A 20,298-nucleotide genomic window follows, 5' to 3' on the forward strand; every position below is an offset into this window, starting at 1 on the left:
TCTACTCTGGAGGCTGCGATCCAGCTGAATGAGACCTTTGTTTGAGGAGCCGGGGGGAGAAAAAGGAGACGGAGAGAGGGGGCCACTGCCTTGAAGGAGGACTTGGCGAGAGTCGGAGACCGAGTTTGGATGGACGTTTCTTTTGGAGAGAAACAGCCGTAAACATAGATTCCAGGCATCCACACTTCACCCCTGCTCTGCTTATGGCATCTTTCCTCTCTTCGTTGCTTTCGTGTGAATTGTTGGAAGAAATAGTTAGTGCATTTTATCTGGGGATCGTTTGAGATCTAAGGTTGGAGCTGGCCAATGACTTTACTGTATAAAAACTGTTAAGAATATTAAAAAGTTCTGTAAAATCCACTTTTTCCTACCATCACACATGTATTCATGACGTCTGCATTTGCCTCTGCTCTGCCGGGATAATTAATATCCTGTACACGTTAAGGTCTCTGCCCAAATCAGTGTGATGGAAGCTCGTGAGACTACGAATATACATATTTTTCACAAAGTTCTTGCTAAATTCATAAACTTAAGACTTTTGGGGGGGGGCTTTTAGCAGTAGAAGTGGGAGAGAAGTCATTTTGGAATTCACATTCAGCATCAGTTCTTTGCCCTAATTGATAACGACCTCATTCATGGCCGCCTCAAGATCCAGTTTATTTTTCCCGTCAGTGTTTGACATTTTTGACAGGCCACAAAGTCTCAAGAGAAACAGATGTATTGGGGCACGAGGTGTGGACTTAGAATTCATGAAAGTGCAGTGTTCCACCTGCAAAGGAGAGGAATTGGCAGAGGTGTGGTTGTGATTGATGAGGTGAGAGCCAGAGAATAAACAAGAAAGCCTTTGTTGTATGGTCAGAGCTGCTGAAGGTGTTGAACAGAAATCCAGAAGGCTTCCCAACATCCAGAGAAGGGCCAGGGGCTTCCTTGGTGGACTCTCTGGGCTGTCTTGGGGTTCGGGGGGCAGGGGGACCTCTGGCTTTGCCCTGCTTTAACCAGAACTACTGTGCCCGTCCGTCCGTCCTTCCTTCCATCCCTCTTTCCCTCCCTCCCTTTTTTCCTTCCTCCCCTCCTTCCTTCCTCTCCTCATCTCTCTCTTCACCCCACTCTCCTTACAAAACAGCATCTTCGGTACAATCCTGTTCTCCACCTGCTTTGTCCATTTTTGCCCAGCGGGTCCTGGGTCAGGTCAAACTCAAAACCATGGTGAATCTGTTCAGTTTCTGACCATTAACCTCAAGCAGGCGCTTGGTCCCAGCTGGTAACTAGTTGCTCTCCACTCCCCTGGTCCACGGTTTTAGCCCCTCCTCTTTCTCTCCAGCCTCTGACGCCTCCTCCTCCATCTTCCTTCTCGGTTGAATTTCCCCATGCTCCCACTCTTGGTCCATCTTCTCTCCTCTCCGGTCTGATGCTGTGTGTGAACTTGTATCACTCTCTAAGGCCATTCGCCTCCAGAGGCCACTCCGCTGACTGGCTCAGGGACACCCGCCCGTGGTTTCCTCTTCTTTCTGTATCATCCCTTCCTTCTCTTTGGGGTCCCTCCTTTTAGACCACCGGCAGGCTGTTACAGCTCCCAGCTTGAAGAGAGCTGAGCTGGAGTTCCCACTGTGGCTCAGGGGTGACAAACCCGACTAGTATCCATGAGGATGCAGGTTCAATCCCTGGCCTTGCTCAGTGGGTTAAGGATCCGGCGTTGCCGTGAGCTGTGGTGTAGATCACAGCTGCGGCTCAGATCCCTCACTGCTGTGGCTGTGGTGTAGACCGGCAGCTGTAGCTCCAATTCGACCTCTAGCCTGGGAACCTCCATATGCTGCAGGTGCAGCCCTAAAAAGCAAGAAAAAAAAAACAGAAAAAAAAACCCACTTGAGCTCTCTTGACTGCATATCCCCCACTTCTGTTCCATTTCTTTGATTCCCTTTGCAGCAGATATATTTGTTGTATTTTTACTTCGTAAATGTCTTATTATAGTTGATTTACAATGTTCTGTCAATTGCTGCTGCAAAGTTATTTTTAAAAACTACTCCGCATCCTGTCTCGTTTCTCAGCCCCACCCCTTCTGCGCTCACTCCACTCGGCCATTAGTTGCCACCACTCATTCAAAAGCTCTTGCAAAGCCCATGAAAAATAATGATAGATGGACGACAGGTGCGGTGTGATAGACCCTCCTTGGGATGTGATCATTGTGCCGCATTCATTCATTCAACCAGTACCTGCGGAACCACCTGCTACTCCAGACACTGTTGTATGTTACACCTACCAACTCCCCTAAGCCGCTTATCTTCATTTCGCGGAGGGAGAAACTAAGAGAGGAGAAGTGTTGCCTTTCGCCCTACGGACTAACCTTGGTGACTTTTTAACCCTCCTTGTACCGGACTCGTCTGTGCCGTGGAGTCCATTCGATCTTTCCTCCTTCTTCAACTACTGAATCCACCTCGTGTCCTGAGTCTCGCTCTCCGAGCTTGTTCTGCTGGCTCCCTCTCATCTCCCCTCCGTAGATCCCGGAGCGCTGCGTCCTCAGACTTTGTCCCTGTTCTCACTTCCTAGCTTCCTCTGTGACCTCTGCCAGTCCCATGACTTTGGACGCTGTCTGTATGCTGTGTTCTCTTTAAAGCTGCCTCTCGCCGGGGCTGCGGCCCTGGACTCTGGCCTGGATGGGCTCCCAGCCGCATCCTCACTCAGCCACGTTCCTCGCAGAGCTCGGCATGCGCTGGGGGCTCTCACGGGCGTGCCCATCCTCCTCCTGGATGCCCGCCCAAGGTGCCTGCTGGGGTCCACGACCTTGCTTCCCTCAAGTCTCTGTTCACCTTCCTGTGAAAAAGGGCAGCCCCTCATCAACCCCAAATGTCCCCTTTTGGCCCACCTTGCTTTTTTGGTTTCCACCAGTCACCATGGGACATAACATGTTTTTGCTCATTATTCGTTTTTCTCCAAAACAGAACTCCAGATGGCAGAGATTTGCCAGCTTTGTTCTCTGCTCTTTTGCCAATGCAGGATATGCAGTAGGTGCTTAATACAGAGCTATTGAGTGAACAAATGATGCCATCACAGGAAATGCATGGACACACACCTTTTATTTATTTATTTTTTTTTGGGGGGGGGGGCCGCCCACAGCACACGGAGGTTCCCAGGCTAGGGGTCGAATCGGAGCTGCCGCTGCCAGCCTACACCACAGCTCACAGCAACGCTGGATCCTTAACTCGCTGAGTGAGGCCAGGGATTGAACCCACATCCTTGTGGATACTGGTCAGGTTCGTACCTGCTGAGCCCCGAGGGGAACTCCCAACTGATGCCTTTTAGAACTTCATGGTTTTCATTTTTAAAAAAGAAATGGATTCATATTACCAGAATGAATAAAATAAGAAATGTCTACGTGTCTTCCTCTTCCCTTAAGTTTTATGACATTTATCAATGCACCTGAAATTGTAGTAAAAGATTCCAGAAGGTTTTACAGCATGTTTTCAGTTGATGGTAACAGCCAGAGATAATGTAAATAACCACACGAACGGGGTATGGCTCTGTTAAAGCGCCGCAGTATTTTAAACGAGAAACTTCGGGAGTTCCCGTCCTGGCGCAGTGGTTAATGTATCCAACTAGGAACCATGAGGCTGCGGGTTCGATCCCTGGCCTTGCTCAGTGGGTTAAGGATCTGGCATTGCCGTGAGCTGTGGTGTAGGCTGCAGACGCGGCTCGGATCCCACGTTGCTGTGGCTCTGACGTAGGCTGGTGGCTACAGCTCCAGTTAGACCCCTAGCCTGGGAGCCTCCATATGCTGTGGCAGCGGCCCTAGAAAAGGCAAAAAGACAAAAAATAAATAAATAAAAATAAAAGAGAAACTTCAATAATCCCATTTTACGACTTCCCTCAACCTCTGCAATCCACGGTTCTCATTAACGTTGAATTATTTACTCGAAAGAACCCCTCCCCCTAAAAACAGCCCACGCCGCTCTTAACTGCCTAAGGTTTTAAGGTTTTCATAAGGCTTCCATAATATTTGCTTAATGCATTCGGTTCCAAGAAATGTGGTCAGGCTTAGTTAACAATAAATCAGGTTATACTGTTTGTGGGAGAAGAAACCGAAGCTCTGCTTTGTAAATAATAATGCAGAAAGAGCTGGTATTAATCAAACCACCGTCCACAGCGGGGCTCTATTTTCAGCACCGAAACACAGTGGAGTTAATACGGAGCGCATCTGGATTTGAAACTTGAGCACAATTGTGCAGTGCTTTGAGAGCAAGCTTTGCGAAACTTCAGCGGGGATGTGTCCCTGAGACGCATGCATCAAATCATACATCCAGCGGGTTGTCTCAGACCAATTTTGTAAAATTTGTGCGGCTGGCCTCCTGACCACGTAGTTAGTATTAGAAAAAAAGTGTTGAGAGTCCTTTTTGCCTAAGTAGTTGGCTTTCACGGGATTCCCTTTGCCTGACTTATAAGTGAGCTAAGAACAAAAGTACAGAGTTCCCGTGGTGGCTCCATGAGTTAAGAACCTGATAGAATGTCTGTGAGGATGCAGGTTTGATCCCTGGCCTCGCTCAGTGGATTAAGGATCCGGCATTGCCATGAGCTGCTGGTGTGGGTCGCAGACGCGGCTTGGGTCTGGTGTTGCTGTGGCTGTGGTGTAGGCTGGCAGCTGTAGCTCCGATTTGATCCCTGGCCTAGGAACTTGCATGTGCTGCTCGTGTGGCCCTAAAAAAGTAGGAAGCCCTGATTGTTTGTAATACATTTGTAGAGCTTTTCACCAAGTGCATGTATGCCTATGCTCTTGTTAAAGCCTTACATCAGCATTGAGGAATAGAATTATCCGTATCTCAGATGAGGAAGCCAAGGCTCGGTGATTTGGCCACGACCATGAAACTGGAAGACAGTAAAGCTTGTACCAAAGCTCAGATATTCATAACCAAGTCCCGAGTTCGGTTGGTTCTGCTGACGCTTGCGTCAGGCTGGCTGTCCGCTTCTCTGACTGTGGGCTTGCAGAGAGCTGGCAGCAGCCAGCTTCTCAGGAATGAGTGTTATTAACCAAAGCTGGCAGAGGGGCCGGATCAAGGCTTCCTGTGCCTCCTGCATCCCCAGCCCTCCCATCCTGCCACGTTCAGAGCTTTTGCTGCGATTGTGCTCATCCCAGGGACTTTTCGGTTCAGAGTTTATCACTACAGATCATTGTAGAAGAAAGACGGGTCAGAAGTACTGCCGACTATTCTGTGCTGAATCTGCTCCACCTAAAGCGGGCAGACAGGTGTCTCAGGATGCATGGTTACGGTCTGGGCCCCCAAGCGCAGATCCTATTAGGAGATACGGGGAGTGAGAGATCCGTCAGATGTTTCCAGGCCTCTCTCTGTCAAGGGATGTCACCTCTATTCTCTTACACGTGGCAGGGGAATTGTCCTGTCGGATCCCCGTCCTCTCAGGGTCTCCTCTAGCTGGAGGCACTTACGGCCAAAGCATTTGTGACTTTCCTCACCAAACCTAACCAGGTGGGAACCTGGCATAGAGTTTGTGCTACATAAGCATGTGTGTCTTTTTTTTTTTTTTTTTTTAAGGGCCGCACCCATGGCATACGGAGATTCCCAGGCTAGGAGTCGAATTGGAGCTGCAGCTGCCGGCCTACACCACAGCTCACGGCCACACTGGATCCTTAACCCACTGATCCAGGCCAGGGATTGAACCCACATCCTCATGAATAAGTCGGGTTCATTACTACTGAGCCACAACAGGAACTCCCCATACGTGTGGTTTTTGCAGGAACACAGGCATCTCTGGTCTTCTCTAAAATGGCACCAAATTACATCTTAGTGGTGACTTTTTCTTAGCATGGCATTGGCTTTCCTTCCCTAAGAGGGAACCTGCAAATCTATCATGATGTGAAATCTGGCCGGAGGCTTGAAGTGACTTTGTTGTCATAGCAACGTCAGCTGCATCTTCTCACCCCCGGGGCCAGGCGGCAGAGCTCTGGGTGACCAGCTCCACTGCAGCCACTGAAACCACTCACCAGACCTGCAGTTTCTCGTGGTCAGGATGGAAGCTTGGGTCTCACGTCAGCCTTTCTCCCACACTCTTGAGAACAGCCAGGGTGTGTCAGCGATGGTATGTGATGCAGATGGAAGGGATGTCCGAGGCTGGGGGCTGCAGCCAGGACCTAGACGCCACAGTGTGTGGGGGGGAATCAAGAGTTGGGGGGCGCCCTCGGCTCACTTACCCACACCCACTGTGCCCGGCCCACTGGGCAGCCACCACCCAAGGGTCAGCACAGAGACTGTGCCTTTTGGAGTTCGGTGCCTCCACACTTAGGAGAAACGGAGGGAGGTACATCGCATGAAACAACCTAAGTGTCTGCAGACAGATGAATGGATGAAGATATGGTACACATACGCAGCGGAATACTACTCAGTTATGAAAAGAACAAAAGAATGCTGTTTGCAGCTTCTGCATTTCAAACACCCACCTCTCGGTCCTGCAGAGGGCTCAGGCCAGGGTTTTCGTCTTGGCACAATCGGCGTTTGGCCCTGGGTCGTTCTTTGTCACGATAGTTGTCCCCTGTGCATCAGAAGATAACTTAGCAGCATCTTTGGCCTCTACCCACTAGATGTCAGTAACCCCCTCCCGGGTGTGATAACGAAAAAAAAACATCTCTAGATATTTCTGGAAGTCTCCTAGGGATCAGAGTCAGCAGGGGGTGAAAACCACTGGATTAGGGAGAGAAAGTGAAAAGACTTTTGCTTATACCTGCCATCTCCGGGCTGTGCCCCAAGAGCCACTTCTCATTGTCCAGAAAAAGCGGCATCCCCAGCACTGAGGTTTTCAGGGGAGTTGCGGTCCATTGGGTGTGGCGGAGAGTCTGCGGGAAACCGTGCACTGCTTTTGGTATTTGGGACGGAAAGACCCCTCTCCCTTCTCCTCCCTCCCCCATCTCTGTCTCCCTCCCCCATCTCAGTCCTCCTCCCTTCCCCTCTCCCATCTCTGCCCCCTCCCCCATCTCAGTCCTCCTCCCTTCCCCTCCCCCATCTCTGCCCCCTCCCCTCCCCCATCTCTGTCCCCCTCCCCCATCTCAGTCCTCCTCCCTTCCCCTCCCCCATTTCTGCCCCCTCCCCTCCCCCATCTCTGCCCCCCCCATCTCTGTCCCCCTCCCCTCCCTTCGCCATACCTGTCTCCCTCCCCCATCTCAGCCCTCCTCCCTTCCCCTCCCCCATCTCTGCCCCCTCCCCCATCTCAGTCCTCCTCCCTTCCCCTCCCCCATCTCTGTCCCTCTCCCCCATCTCAGTCCTCCTCCCTTCCCCTCCCCCATCTCTGCCCCCTCCCCCATCTCTGTCCCCCTCCCCCATCTCAGTCCTCCTCCCTTTCCCTCCCCTTCCCATCTCTGTCCCCCTCCCCCATCTCAGTCCTCCTCCCTTTCCCTCCCCTCCCCCATCTCTGTCCCCCTCCCCTCCCTTCGCCATCCCTGTCTCCCTCATCCCTCCCTCCACGAAGTTGTATCACTGAACCTCAGGGATGCTTGTCAAAATGCCTCCAGGGCTCTACTCCCCCGAGATGCTGATCCGGAGGATCTGGGAGGGGGCCCGGCATCCGCCTTGTGAGGAGCTTCCCAAGGGCCTCTGCTGCAGGGGTGGGGGTGGGGGTCCTGAAGGGACCCCTGGAAAAACGAGGCCCCAGGGGATGATGGCAGAACAAGCCAGCTCTCCCCATCCTCTTGAGGACATGAAAACCCAGCACGGAGAAGAGTAAGGAAAGGAAAAGACTTTCGTATGAAGCAAAAAGTGATCATCCATAAGAAGGATGAAGCCAGTCCATGTGGGAACCCCTCACCCTGAACACGGACGCCCTCGCTCACTCACTCAACCATATTTCCTTGAGCGCTCGCCGTCCTCCAGGCGTTGTTCTAGGCATTAGGGCGTCCGCAGTGACACAAGCAGATGAAAGCTCCCGCTCTGGTCTGGTTTATGGATCTAGTTTTGTAGGGATACAGGCAGTGAACAGACGCCATCACTCTATGTTCGAGGGTGACGATGCTGGAGAGAGAAGAGAGGCAGAGAAGGGGGGTTGGCGATGCCGGGGGCAGGGGGTGCCCTTGTCATTGGGGGTGGGGAGCCCTCATTTACAGGGTGATATTTGAGGACCTTGAAGGTGGTATGTGACAGGCATGTATGTGTGGGGACAAGTTTTCCCTGCGGAAGGAAGACGAGAGTGCAGAGCCACCGAGGAGATGGCAGTGACTGTCCCTGTGTGAGGGGAGAGCAGCACCAAGCCTCTTGTGGCTGGAGCGGAGCGAGCCGGGGAGCAGCGACCGGGCACCGAGGTCGGAGAGGGAGCAGGAGGCCCGATCCGTGGGGGCCCGATGCAGAGACTTTGACATTGAGGGAAGCCGGGCGGGGGCCTGGGGAGGATTTTCAGCCCAGGAATGCCAGCATCAGATGGAAGCCTTAACAGGGATCACCCTGGCTGCTGTCTTGAGTAGACTCCAGGGGGCCAGCGGAGAAGGTAGCATGACTGTTACAATGAAGGCATGGTTTCTGCCCCCAAGGAATTTAACACGATGGCAGAGATAGAGCAGGTGCAACTCTAACCAACACGGAAGTGTTGGCTAAGCGATGAGAATCACTCAGGCCAGAGCCATGCCATGCCATGCCTCCTGGAAGTCAGACCTTATGATGGAGAAAGACTTTTTTTTTTTTTTTGCTAACGGGCATATGATTGACATTCAGTAAACAGTACACATCTGAAGCGTCCGATGTGATACGTTTGGTCATTGGTCTGTACCCATGCAACTGTCCCAATAGTGAACACAGCCATTACCCCCCCTCCCCTGCCCCACCCCCCTCTCTTGTAGTTTACAAGGCAGAGTGGGAATTATCCTCAGAGCAGGAACCTCAGCAAAGGCTCCAAGGCAGGGACGTGCAGGGGCGTCCGTGGGACAGAGGGAAAGTCACCCTGCCTGTCCGCCAGGGTCACACGAGCAACACAGAGAAATGTCTGAGAAGACAGCTTGAAGCATATCACGTGGTCAAAACCCCCCAGTCCCAAGGGTTCTGTCACAGGGTGACTAGCAGGAGTTATTTGTTGGTTGTAGTTTATGGTCCAACAGAGCCTACCTGCTAACATTTCAGCATTTAAAAACAACAGCAACAGACATCAAATTTTAGGTAACTTTATCTTTTCGTAGTAAGTCCAAGAAAACAGGGCTAAGTGCATTTCTGCCATGTTTCATGCCTAACCATCAATGAAAGGAAAAAGAAACTTTAGGCAATTTCATAATTAGATCATTAGCAGATGTCGTAATAGCTTTACGTGAATGCAAACACAGATTGAAAATCAATCCAGGCGTTTCCGTTGTGGCTTAGCAGGGTAAGAATCTGACTAGTATCCATGAGGACGAGGGTTTGATCCCTGGCCTCGCTCAGTGGGTTAAGGTTCTGGTGTGGCCGTGAGCTGTGGGGTAGGTCAGAGACACAGCTCCTGATTCAGCCCCTAGCCTGGGGACTTCCATAGGCTGCCGGCGAGGCCCTAAAAAAGGGAAAAGAAAAGAAAACAAAAGAAATCCACTTGCCACTTGATGGTACATTAGAGCCGATGCATAAAAACTACATTGAATCTAGGTGAAATTTTAGTGTGTCATCTTAGAATTCTGATGAGTATCTCCCATTTGCAAAGCCCAGCACTTCATTTTCGCATCGCATTGAACATGAATTTTAACCTCAAGGGAAGCACTTTAAGGAGGTGTGAAGAGGCCACTTTCCATCCTAAGTTCTTCATCTGTTTATGAGTGGATCCCAGGGCCAAGAGATAGGCTGGAGAGCAGCGTCCTCTGGTTTGAAGACAGTTTGGCTCCCGTGAAGTCAGTTTCTCTTTCTCTTTATTTCCTGGGTGGAATCTGACAGCGTCCTAGGCCACCCTGGCTAGGTGACAGCTCTGTGATTCCACTGGAACCATCAGCACCCCCTCTGTAGCATCACCCATCCCTGAGGGAGAAACGGGGGGTACTTTTCAGATGAGAGCATCGTCCTTCCACGTCCATGGAAGGGAGCGACTCTTGGATTATTTCGCCAGCTCAGGAATTCCGGGGACCCGCTCTTATTTTGGTTTCTTTTGAAGAACACCCAACTTCCCCTGATAGAAGAGCTGGTTAACTGAGGAGCCTAAGTTCTCTTCTTTGCCATCCCTGCCCCTCTTAATTCCAAAAGTGCGGGCTAAATCCTCCTGCACGTAAGCAAGCCCCGGATCATTGCTGCCACCATCATCGGCATCTTCGGAAGCACTGAATTTCTGTAAACACGGTCTTTCCTGCGTTAGACACTGAGACACGAAGCCCTGATTAACAATCAGCACTAATGGAGTTCCCGTTGTGGCTCAGCGCAAACAAATCTGACTAGCATCCATGAGGACACAGGTTCGATCCCTGGCCTCGCTCAGTGGGTGAAGGACCCAACATTGTGAGGATGCAGGCTGGATCCCTGCTCAGTGGGTTCAGGATCCACCATTGCCACAAGCTGGGGTGTAGGTCACGGATGCAGCTCGGATCTGTGTGTTGTTGCTGTGGCTGTGCTGTAGGCTGGCAGCTGCAGCTCTGATTCGACCCCTGGTCCAGAAACTTGCAGATGCTGCAGAGGTAGCCGTCAAAAGAAAGAAAACCAAACTTTATTTTCTTGGGAACTTAGAGAAAAGAAGTAGATTGTGTGTTGAGGCAAGAAAATGGAGAAACAGTTCTAATGGTTCAAGGAAGAGTCAGGTGGCAGGAGGGGATCCATGGATGCCCCACATTAGAGGCTATTTTAGCTGACAGAACAAATGCACTTGGAAAACTGTATTATTGTTTGTTTGGTTGTGGCTTCCCTAGTATCCATAAGGACGTGGCTTCCATCCCTGGCCTCCCTCAGTGGGTTGAGAATCCAGCATTGCCATGAGCTGTGGTGTAGGTTGCAGACACGGCTCAGATCCCAAGTTGCTGTGGCTGTGGGGTAGGTGGGCAGCTGCAGCTCCAGTTCAACCCCTAGCCTGGGAACTAGGGGGTGTGTGGGTGTGGCCCTAAAAAAAGCAAAAACCAACCAACCAACCAAACCAAGCTCCAGATAATAAGAGAGCTCCCCAAATGAAAGTATAGGAAGGCAGGATAATGACCTGATCAGAGGTGCATTTAGTTAAAGCCTTTTTTTTTTGGTGGGGTGGGGGCATTGGTTTGATGTCAAGGCTAGAGTCAGGGAGGAGACCTTGATGACGTGACAGGTGGTCCGAGCTTTGTCAGGGCAGTGGCACGGACAGGACGGGCAGCTCAAGAGCTTTGAGGGAGTACGTTCCATCCATCACACTCAGTGTTGGGTTGAGACAAAAGGAGGAGATAAGGAAGGTTCTTTGTTTCTAGCCTGGCCGCCTGTAAGGATGATACTGTTCACTTCAGTAGTGGCTATTGGAGTCAGGATGGATTTAAGGGGAAATAAAATTAACTTTGTATTGTCAAAATTACTTTTGAATATTGAATCTAATGGACGATACACCTGGAAGAGATGCTATGCAGGTGATGTTTCCCAGGGGCCCGGAGAGCTCAGCATTTAGGAGAAAGGCCGGGCAGGGCGCAGGTGGCAAAGTCCCAGGCACTGGGACACAGATGGTTGTGGAAGCTGTGGGCTTGATGCCCTGGGCCGGGGAAGAGAGATTCCGCTGCGACCCCCTAGAGCCGCCTGCTTGAAGACATGGGAGTCAGTCAGGAGTCTCCTGAGCCTCGAGAGACCCTTAGAGGATGCGGCAGGACACCCCTTTCCCTGACATGCCCCTAGCAGAAGCTCGGGATTGGAAGACCATTTTCTGGCATTCTCTTGGTTCTTTTGTCGCAGTTGGTAAGTGGGCAGATGTGAGGGTCTGAATGTTAATTTCATTTATCCGTCCCCTTCCTTCGAAGGACCTTTATCGGTTCCCTGAGTGTTTCCTGGCATTCCTCTTCCTGGCACATGTGCGGTAAAAATAACTTTGTATTCATTTTCAAAGACGAGAGCGTTTTGAGCACAGTACACTTACATTGAAGGTTTAGGATGAAAATGTTGCCCAAGTGCCATTGGCTCATTTTCAAAGGTGCCACAATAAAAATGAGGACTCCATAAACAGAGATTTGGGAGTTCCCATTGTGGCTCAGCAGGTTAAGCACCTGATGTCTCTGTGAAAAGGTGGGTTCGATCCCTGGCCGCACTCGGTGGGTTAAGGATCTGGCTTTGCCTCAAGCTGCAGTGTAGGTCACAGATGTGGCTTGGCTGTGGCGTGGCTGTGGCTATGGTGTAGGCTGGCAGCTGCAGCTTGGATTCGACCGCTAGTCTGGGAAACTCCATATGCTGCAGGTGTGGCCCTAAAAACAACACAACACAACACAACACACACACACACACACACACACACACACACACACACACACACACACACACACACACACACACACACACACACACCCTCCAAAACCAAGAACAAAAATAAAAGGTTCAGCTGTGCACGGATCCCCTTTGTTCCCATTTGGCTGTTTTCTGAGTCACAGGATGAGCTGGGACAAGATGAATGGGTTGGAAGCTGGTGCCCTAGGTAGCATGCCAGACCACACGCTTAGTTCACTCCTCTGCTGGGTGCAGGTTTCTTGCGGTGCCAGCTGAATCGCAGGGCGCTGCCCCCAAGCCCATCTTCTGGGGCCACGGCAGCGCTTTTGGGTCCATGTCAGGAAAGCGTGAGGCATCCATGATCCCAGCGCCTTTTGCCTTCTCTTTTCTCCTGTTTGTATACCCTCCCTCTAAGCAGTGTCCTCTTTATTCCAGCACTTACAAGAAGCTGTGTCTGCTGACCATTCCTCTTTGAAGTTTTGAGTTGCACTAAAATATTTCTAGTGTGTGGACCTGCCCTTAAGAGGGATTTTTGTTGCCATAAGATGTAGCTTTTGTCTTACTGGGGCCTTTTGATGAAAGAACTCACAAAAGGTTTCAGATCCAGGGGGGCTTCATTTAGGGAACAGGTCTTTGCCGTCACTCAGCAGTTGCAGGCTCATTAAGGCAGCCGTCTCTGCTTTCCTCCTGATGAGACAGCAGCGGGTCCTGGGCCCTGCCACTTCCTGGCCGCCTGGGGGGCCATCCTGAGGGTGGGCTCAGCTGCCGTCTCACGATGGTTTTGTCAACTCCCCAGGAATGGGGAGGGAGGCGCCGGGCTCTGTGTGTCTGGGTCTGTGCTGATTGGTCCTGGGGCGAGAGGTGGCAGCTCAGGGACGCGGCATTTGGCAGTCCAGCAACCAAGAGGGTTCCCTGGAGTATGAACTCAGAGAGAACAGGAGCCATTTGTGGTCGTCCCAAGATCCCCAGCCTGCTGCACAGCCTGGCATGATGTTGGCCCACATGCATTATTTGTTTCTTGTTGGAAGCTGAGCCGCAAATAGCAGTAGGCTGCGGGAGGAAGGTGCTGCTTCAAGGGAGAGTCCTAAAAACCAAGAGGAAAGAGAAAAGCACCGGGCTCAGGCAGTTTTCGTGGAGTGGGCGTTATCTTTTCCACTCCCGTGGCCAATGTCAGAGTCAAGTCCAGGTTCCACAGGGATCTGAAAGAAACAGAGATGTCTGGATGGGAGTGGTCTTCTTGCTGGAATACTTCTTCCAGTAACTGGTTAACCCAGATATTCTCAATAAGCAATTAATTTGAGGGTTTCTCAACACCACATAGTTCGGTGGCTTGAAAGCCTATGCCATGGGCTGCACTTGCTCTTTTTTATTTATTTATTTTTTACTATTACTCAATGAATTTATTACCTTTGTAGTTGTACAATGATCATCACAATCCAATTTTATAGGCTTTCCATCCCACAACCCCAGCGCATCCCCCCACCCTCCAACCTGTCTCCTTTGGAGACCATAAGTTTTTCAAAGTCTGTGAGTCAGTATCTGTTCTGCAAAGAAGTTCCGTCTGTCCTTTTTTCAGATTCCACATGTCAGTGAAAGTATTTGATGTTGGTGTCTCATCGTATGGCTGACTTCACCTAGCATGATAGTTTCTAGGTCCATCCGTGTTGCTGAAAATGCTGGTATTTCGTTCCTTTTATTTATTTATTTAGTCTTTTTTTTTGGCTTTTTTGTCTTTTTTTGCCATTTCTTGGGCCACTCCCGTGGCATATGGAGGTTCTCAGGCTAGGAGCTGTAGCCCCCAGTCTATACCAGAGCCACAGGAACGTGGGATCCGAACCGCATCTGTGACCTACACCACAGCTCATGGCAACGCCGGATCCTTAACCCATTGAGCAAGGTTAGGGATCGAACCTGCAACCTCATGGTTCCTAGTCGGATTCGTTAACCACTGTGCCATGATGGGAGCTCCTATTTCGTTCCTTTTAATGGCTGGGTCATATTCCATTGTGTATATGTACCACATCTTCTTGATCCACTCCTCCGTTGATGGACATTTAGGTTGTTTCCATGTCTTGATTCTTGCAAATAGGGGCTGCGCTTGCTCTTGAATGCCCCTCTCTGACTTCATGCTGCCTCTAATTACGTAGCCGACGTGAGAAGAAGAAATAAATTATGAAACAACCAAAGGATAAAATACCATGTGGTCATTTAGGAAATCACACTTTCAAGGGACATTTATTGATGGGAGAAAATTCTCATTATGTAATAAATACATAAAGAAAGAAAAAAAAAAAAACCCAAGACAATCTATTTTGGCACATATGGGGACCCAAATAGTTCCTTTTGGAGCAACGACCATTTTGCAGATGAATGTGGGAGAAAACCTTCCCTGTCTGTGCAAAATCATGAGTTCATTGATGCATCTGGCTCTTTGGTTCTTGAAGTGAAAAATCATGGACTTGTGGCCAAGCAGTCTGGGTTAAGAAGTCCCAGCTTTTAACCCTTTCAGAGCTCGGTTTCTTTATCTGGAAACAGAGGTGATCGTTGGCTCTGGAATGATCCCTCCGGGGGCGCCTTTGGGTCCCAGGGGTGCCGAGTTTTGGTCAGAGACTCAGGACAAAGCGGCTGTCATTGAGAAGGATGCCACGAGCACGTCTCGGGTGGTTTGCATCCCTTTGTCGGCCAGACTTGGTCAACCTTGACCTCCTGTTGTTTCCCATCATTTTCCGGGACTGTCTTGAGTTTCTGCCTCCTGAGCCACTCCTCGCTGCTGCCCTGTAAAGTGGCCTCTTGATTTATTAATCAATTAATCCGTGCATGCTGAGGAGCTGTTCAGGGTAGTTAAGCAGGGAAAACAAAACGCTGGAGCCCACAGTCAAGGTGGATTGTAATTAACAGTGACCCTCCTGCCGCCGATCTCTCTGCCCCCACCCCCACGCCCCAGCTGCCCCACGCTGCCCCCGTCACCCGCAGCTCTGCAGACCCCTTTCAGCCCTGATGGGGTTTCCACCCCATAAAAGCTGTAGCCAGTTTCAGAAGGGAAGATTTTAGGCGGGAGGATCTAAGTCCTAAGAAAAAGTCCTTGCGATAAACCGTGTCCATTACTTGCAAAAGTTGTTGCATCTCACACGTTCCATCAGGCCCCCTCAAAGAGCATAGGGGCTCTGCCGTATATGAAGTATGTCCCCATTTCCCTGCAAAGAGAGTCACGGAATCGGAAGGACCTTACAACAAAGACAGGCCATGGCCTTGTGTGGCGGATGAGAGGTTCGGTGAGGCTGTGTAATTTGTCTGCGGTCATTACGTACATAATTAGTGGCAGGGCTGGAACTAGAACCCCAATATTGTGATGCCCAATGAACACACGGAGCGTTATTTCTGTGTGCCATCCTGCTTTCCTGTAAAAATTAAAGTAGGAGTTCCCACTGTGGCTCAGCTGCTTCAGGACCTGATAGAGTCTCCACGAGGATGGGGGTTTGATCCTTGGCCTCGCTCAGCAGGGTAAGGATCCAGCATTGCTGAGGCAGAGGTCACAGGTATGGCTCAGATCTGGCGTTGCTGTGGCTGTGGTGCAGGCTGGCAGCTGTAGCTCTGATTCGACCCCTAGCCTGGGAATGTCTGTGTGCCACGGGTGCAGCCCTACAACAAAACAGAAAAACTCAAGTAGAGCAAGTGGAAGAAATCATCCTTATTATCTTCATTTCTTTTCGATAGGGGCTTCTGAGCCAAAGAGTTTTTCACAGTTTTAGAGGAAGCTTGTGGGGAAATAGGTCTTGCACTCTTTGTCAAGGAGATACTTTTCTTTGCACAGATGAGGGTATCAGATACTGTCATGGGGCTGCTGGTCAACAGCGACTCTGTAGGGGTTTGCTGGGCAGCTGGAGAGGCGAGTTTTCTGAGCCAGAATCTGTTTCATTTGGTTTTATTCCAATGGCACGTAGCACATAGTGCTGATGAGGCCAAGATTTTCTTAGAATAGAATCTCTGTTCTGGGTCCCAAGGTGTACCTCCACCTGCTACCACCTTCTCATGGTTCACAGGGGGCCACAGTGAGCTCCCCTGGCCCTCCAGGCCTGAACAACTGTTGTGTCCGCTTAATGGACACTTGGGAACATCCAGGATAGCTGTGATTCTTTAGGGGACACAAGGAGGAGAAGAAGCTGGAATGCTCTTATGTGATTGGCCTGGTAAGGAGGATGCTTAGAAGTCTTTTTTGTTTTTGTTTTTGTTTTTTTAGAGCCCTACCCATGGCATATGGAAGTTGCCAGGCTAGGAGTCCAGTCAGAGCTATAGCTGCCGGCCTACGCCACAGCCACAGCAGTGGCAGATTCCAGCTGCATGTGCAACCTACACCATAGCTCACAACGACACCGGATCCTTAACCCACTGAGCAAGGCCAGGGATCACACCTGCATTCTCATGCATCCTAGCTGAGTTTTGAACCCACTGAGCCACAACGATGGGAACTCCTTTTTTTTTTTTTTTTTAAATTCCTTGAAGACTTCATTATAAAAAAATCTTACATTTTGTCAAATGTGTTTATGAACTAGTGGTTCTTCAGCCAGTCTGGCTCCTGGTTTCTGCGGGCTGTCAGTCAGTCAGACTCTGTGGGCACGTGGAGAGCTTAGCTCATAAGCCAGGCATCTGAGCTGCACTTACCAGCCTTTGATTGATAGGTTCTCCTTTTTTTTTTTTTTTTTTTTGCTCGTGTGTTCTCCAGGACCCTGCTTTCTCAGCTGTGATTCACGACAAGCTCCAGGTCCCCAACACCATCCGGAAGGCTTGGAATGACAGAGACAACCGCTGTGACATCTGTGCCACACACCTGAACCAGCTGAAGCAGGAGGCCATCCAGATGGTGCTGACTCTGGAGCAGGCGGCTGGCAGCGAGCGCTTCGACGGCTCCCCTGGCTCGCCCCCACCGCTCTCCAGCCTCCCTGCTCTGGTGGGGTCCCGGCACGTGGGGGCGCTCCAGCAGCCCAGGGATTGGGCTTTTGTGCCCGCCTCCTATGCCTCCTCCAACTACACAGCCTTCGTCACCAATAAGCACGGTGGCAAACCCAACAGCCTCGGGGTCAGCAATGGCGCGGAGAAGAAGGGTGGCTCCCCCACCCACCAGGCCAAGGTCAGTCTCCAGATGGCCACCAGCCCCAGCAACGGGAACATCCTCAACTCGGTGGCCATCCAGGCCCACCAGTACCTGGACGGCACCTGGTCCCTGTCGAGAACCAACGGGGTCACCCTGTACCCCTACCAGGTAAGCAGCCTCAGCAAGAAAGAGCAAGGTGGACCTCAGTCAAAGCAGACAAGTGGGGCACCGCCTCCTACCTCTCCTTTGTGCCATGGGGAGCTCCCCAACTCAGAGCCTAATGCTTCCATGTGGTCCTGAGGGACAATGCTAAAAAGAGATAAAATATACGCGGGACCAGTGATCCAAGCTAGCGCTATTTGGATGTCTGTACCATCTGAAAGAGAGGCAGGCTCCCTAACCTCTTCCTTCCTGATGGACCGTAACCCTTTTCTATTTGCAACTCACCTAAAAATACTGCAGGATTAGGTTACCAAATATATGTTTCCCTTTCCTTTCTTCTTCTTTTTTGGGCCACCCTGAAGCGTATGGAGTTCCCAGGCCAGGGATTAGATTAGATCCAAACTGCAGTTGGGACCTAAGTGCAGCTTCGGCAACACTGGATCCTTAACCCACTGTGCTGGGTAGGGGATCGAACCCAAGTCCCAGTGCTCCTAAGACCCTGCCAATCCCATTGCACCACAGTGGGAACCCTTCCGTCTTCTTATATTTTCTCTTCACTTATTTAAATTAGCATTCACACACTCTCTGGGAATTCCGACTGCGGCTGAGCAGTAATGAACTAGTATCCATGAGGAGGCAGGTTTGATCCCTGGCCTTGCTCAGTGGGTTAAGGATCTGGTGTTGCTGTGAGCTGTGGTATAGGTCACAGATGTGGCTTGGATCCCACATTGCTGTGGCTGAGGTGTAGGCTGGCAGCTGCAGCTCCAATTTGACCCCTAGCCTGGGAACGTTCATAGGCCACAGGTGCAGCCCTAAAAAGCAAAAAAAAAAAAAAAAAAAAAAAAAGAAGAAGTAAATAAATTATTACTCACTCTCAAGTTCCCTAGAGAAATAAGAAAGCAGGTCTGAAATCTGCCAAGGAATCTAAAAGAATTGCCTTAATTTTTCTCAAGTGAGTTTTCCTTTGGATGAGGATTGAGTGTTCTCAGTGTCCCCTGCGTCACCCATGGGGGCAGGAGCAGGAAGCACGGACTATTGCTCCAGGGTGGAGAGGTGGCCGTGGTCACAGCGTGTATTAATCAGGGGAGATAACTGATGCGACAAAGGGTCTCGAGTTACTTCTCACTTGTGTCCCGGGTGAATGGGACGGGGTGGTGGTGGGGTGGTGGGTGGCCTTCCCCTGCGATATTGGGACTCTGGCTTCTCCAGGTAGCATGTCACCATTTTCCTGAGGCCTCAGAGTCTTGCTCCAGATCTTGTGCAACCAGCCAGGAAGTGAAGGGGTGGGGGGGGGTGGGGGGATGATCTCCCAGGGGGCCTTGGAGGCCCAGCCCAGAAGGGACAAAAATCCAGTCTCCTGGTCCCACCTTCCCTCCGGAGAGCCTGGGAAAACCAATCTGTCCATGCGCCCAGGACAAAACAGGAACAAGGCGGGCAGACACATTGCATAGTTTTCGTTACACGGGGCCAAGGCCCAGGGAAACAGCAAATGAGTTCGAGGTGACTGATAAAATTCCTGGTGACTTTTCTGGAGTGTAAAAGCGGGCAGAGATGCTTTCGCTTGATATCTTGAAAGAAAGCGGGGAGTCTGGATGATTATCTGGAGAAGTGAGTGTTCTCCGGATGCCAGACGGGTCCCTTCCGGGCGCGGTGGTGTTTACAAAAGAGGGGGCGCACGTTGTTTGATTGGACCCCTTTGACAGACCTGCGAGGTCGGCTTGGTGGATGTTAGACCCTCTTTTTACAAGTGGGGAACAGGATGCTTTGAGAAATGGGATAATGCCCTGTGGCCTCACAGCTGGTGCCAGGCCAGCCCCGGCTGTCCCCTGCCCAGGAGAACGGGGGTCCGAGCCCTGCTTCCCGCAATCTTAACTTACCCCCGAGCAGTGTCCTTCCAACATCATTTCCGGATACGGTTCTTCTCAGACAGGGACAAAGCAAAGGACTCCTATTTTGACCTGTGGGGTCTGGCTGCCATGCCGCTTTGGGACAGAATTTTCTGGGTTGTTGATATAAAAGACTAAGAACCAATGGCACCCTGGGGGAGGCCTCATAGTCTAATGTTTGAACATATCCGTCGAGAGCAGGAACAGAAGTGCCTCTTCCAGAGTTCCCGTCGTGGCTCAGTGGTTAACAAACCAGACTAGTGTCCATGAGGATGCAGGTTCGATCCCTGGCGTTGCTCAGTGGGTTAAGGATCTGGCGTTGCTGGGAGCTGTGGTGTAGGTCACAGATAAGGCTCAGATACTGCGTTGCTGTGGCTGTGGCTGTGGCCGGCATCTGTAGCTCCAATTTGACCTCTAGCCTGGGAACCTCCATATGCCGAAGCTGTGGCCCTAAAAAGACAGAGAAAAAAGAAAAAAAAAGAAGAAAAAAAAGGAGCCTCTTTCCAATGTTGAATACTGTGCTTTCCGGGTTTGTGATTCTAAAAGTATACAATTTTGAAAATTAGAAAAAGCAATACATCTGTTGTAGAATAAAATGTTTAAACTATGAAAAGATTAACACTTGAAAAAATCACCTCAGGAGTTCCCGGCATGTGACACGGGGTTAAGAATTCAGCTTCAGGGCTCTGGTTGCTGAGGAGGCACAGGTTTTAACCCCCTGCAGTGGGTTAAAGGATCCAGCGTTTGCTGTAGCTGCACCACAGGTTGGACCTGAGGCTAGGATCATATCCCTGGCCTGAGAACCTCCATGTGCTGTGGAGGTGGC

The 20,298-nt window shown here is 50.7% G+C and overlaps 1 protein-coding gene across 1 annotated transcript in view; it reads left to right on the forward strand.

Annotated features, from left to right (window-relative positions):
* The window catches only part of KIF26B (kinesin family member 26B), a 507,916-nt gene that overhangs the window by 175,798 nt on the left and 311,820 nt on the right, over window positions 1-20,298 (forward strand). Inside the window, exon 3 of the mRNA XM_047754531.1 lies at window positions 17,056-17,592. Coding sequence (XP_047610487.1) covers window positions 17,056-17,592 — 537 coding nt within the window. The remainder of the gene's footprint in view (window positions 1-17,055; window positions 17,593-20,298) is intronic.

The sequence above is a fragment of the Phacochoerus africanus genome, chromosome 12 (genome assembly GCF_016906955.1).
Source record: "Phacochoerus africanus isolate WHEZ1 chromosome 12, ROS_Pafr_v1, whole genome shotgun sequence".
Taxonomy (NCBI): Eukaryota; Metazoa; Chordata; class Mammalia; order Artiodactyla; family Suidae; genus Phacochoerus; species Phacochoerus africanus.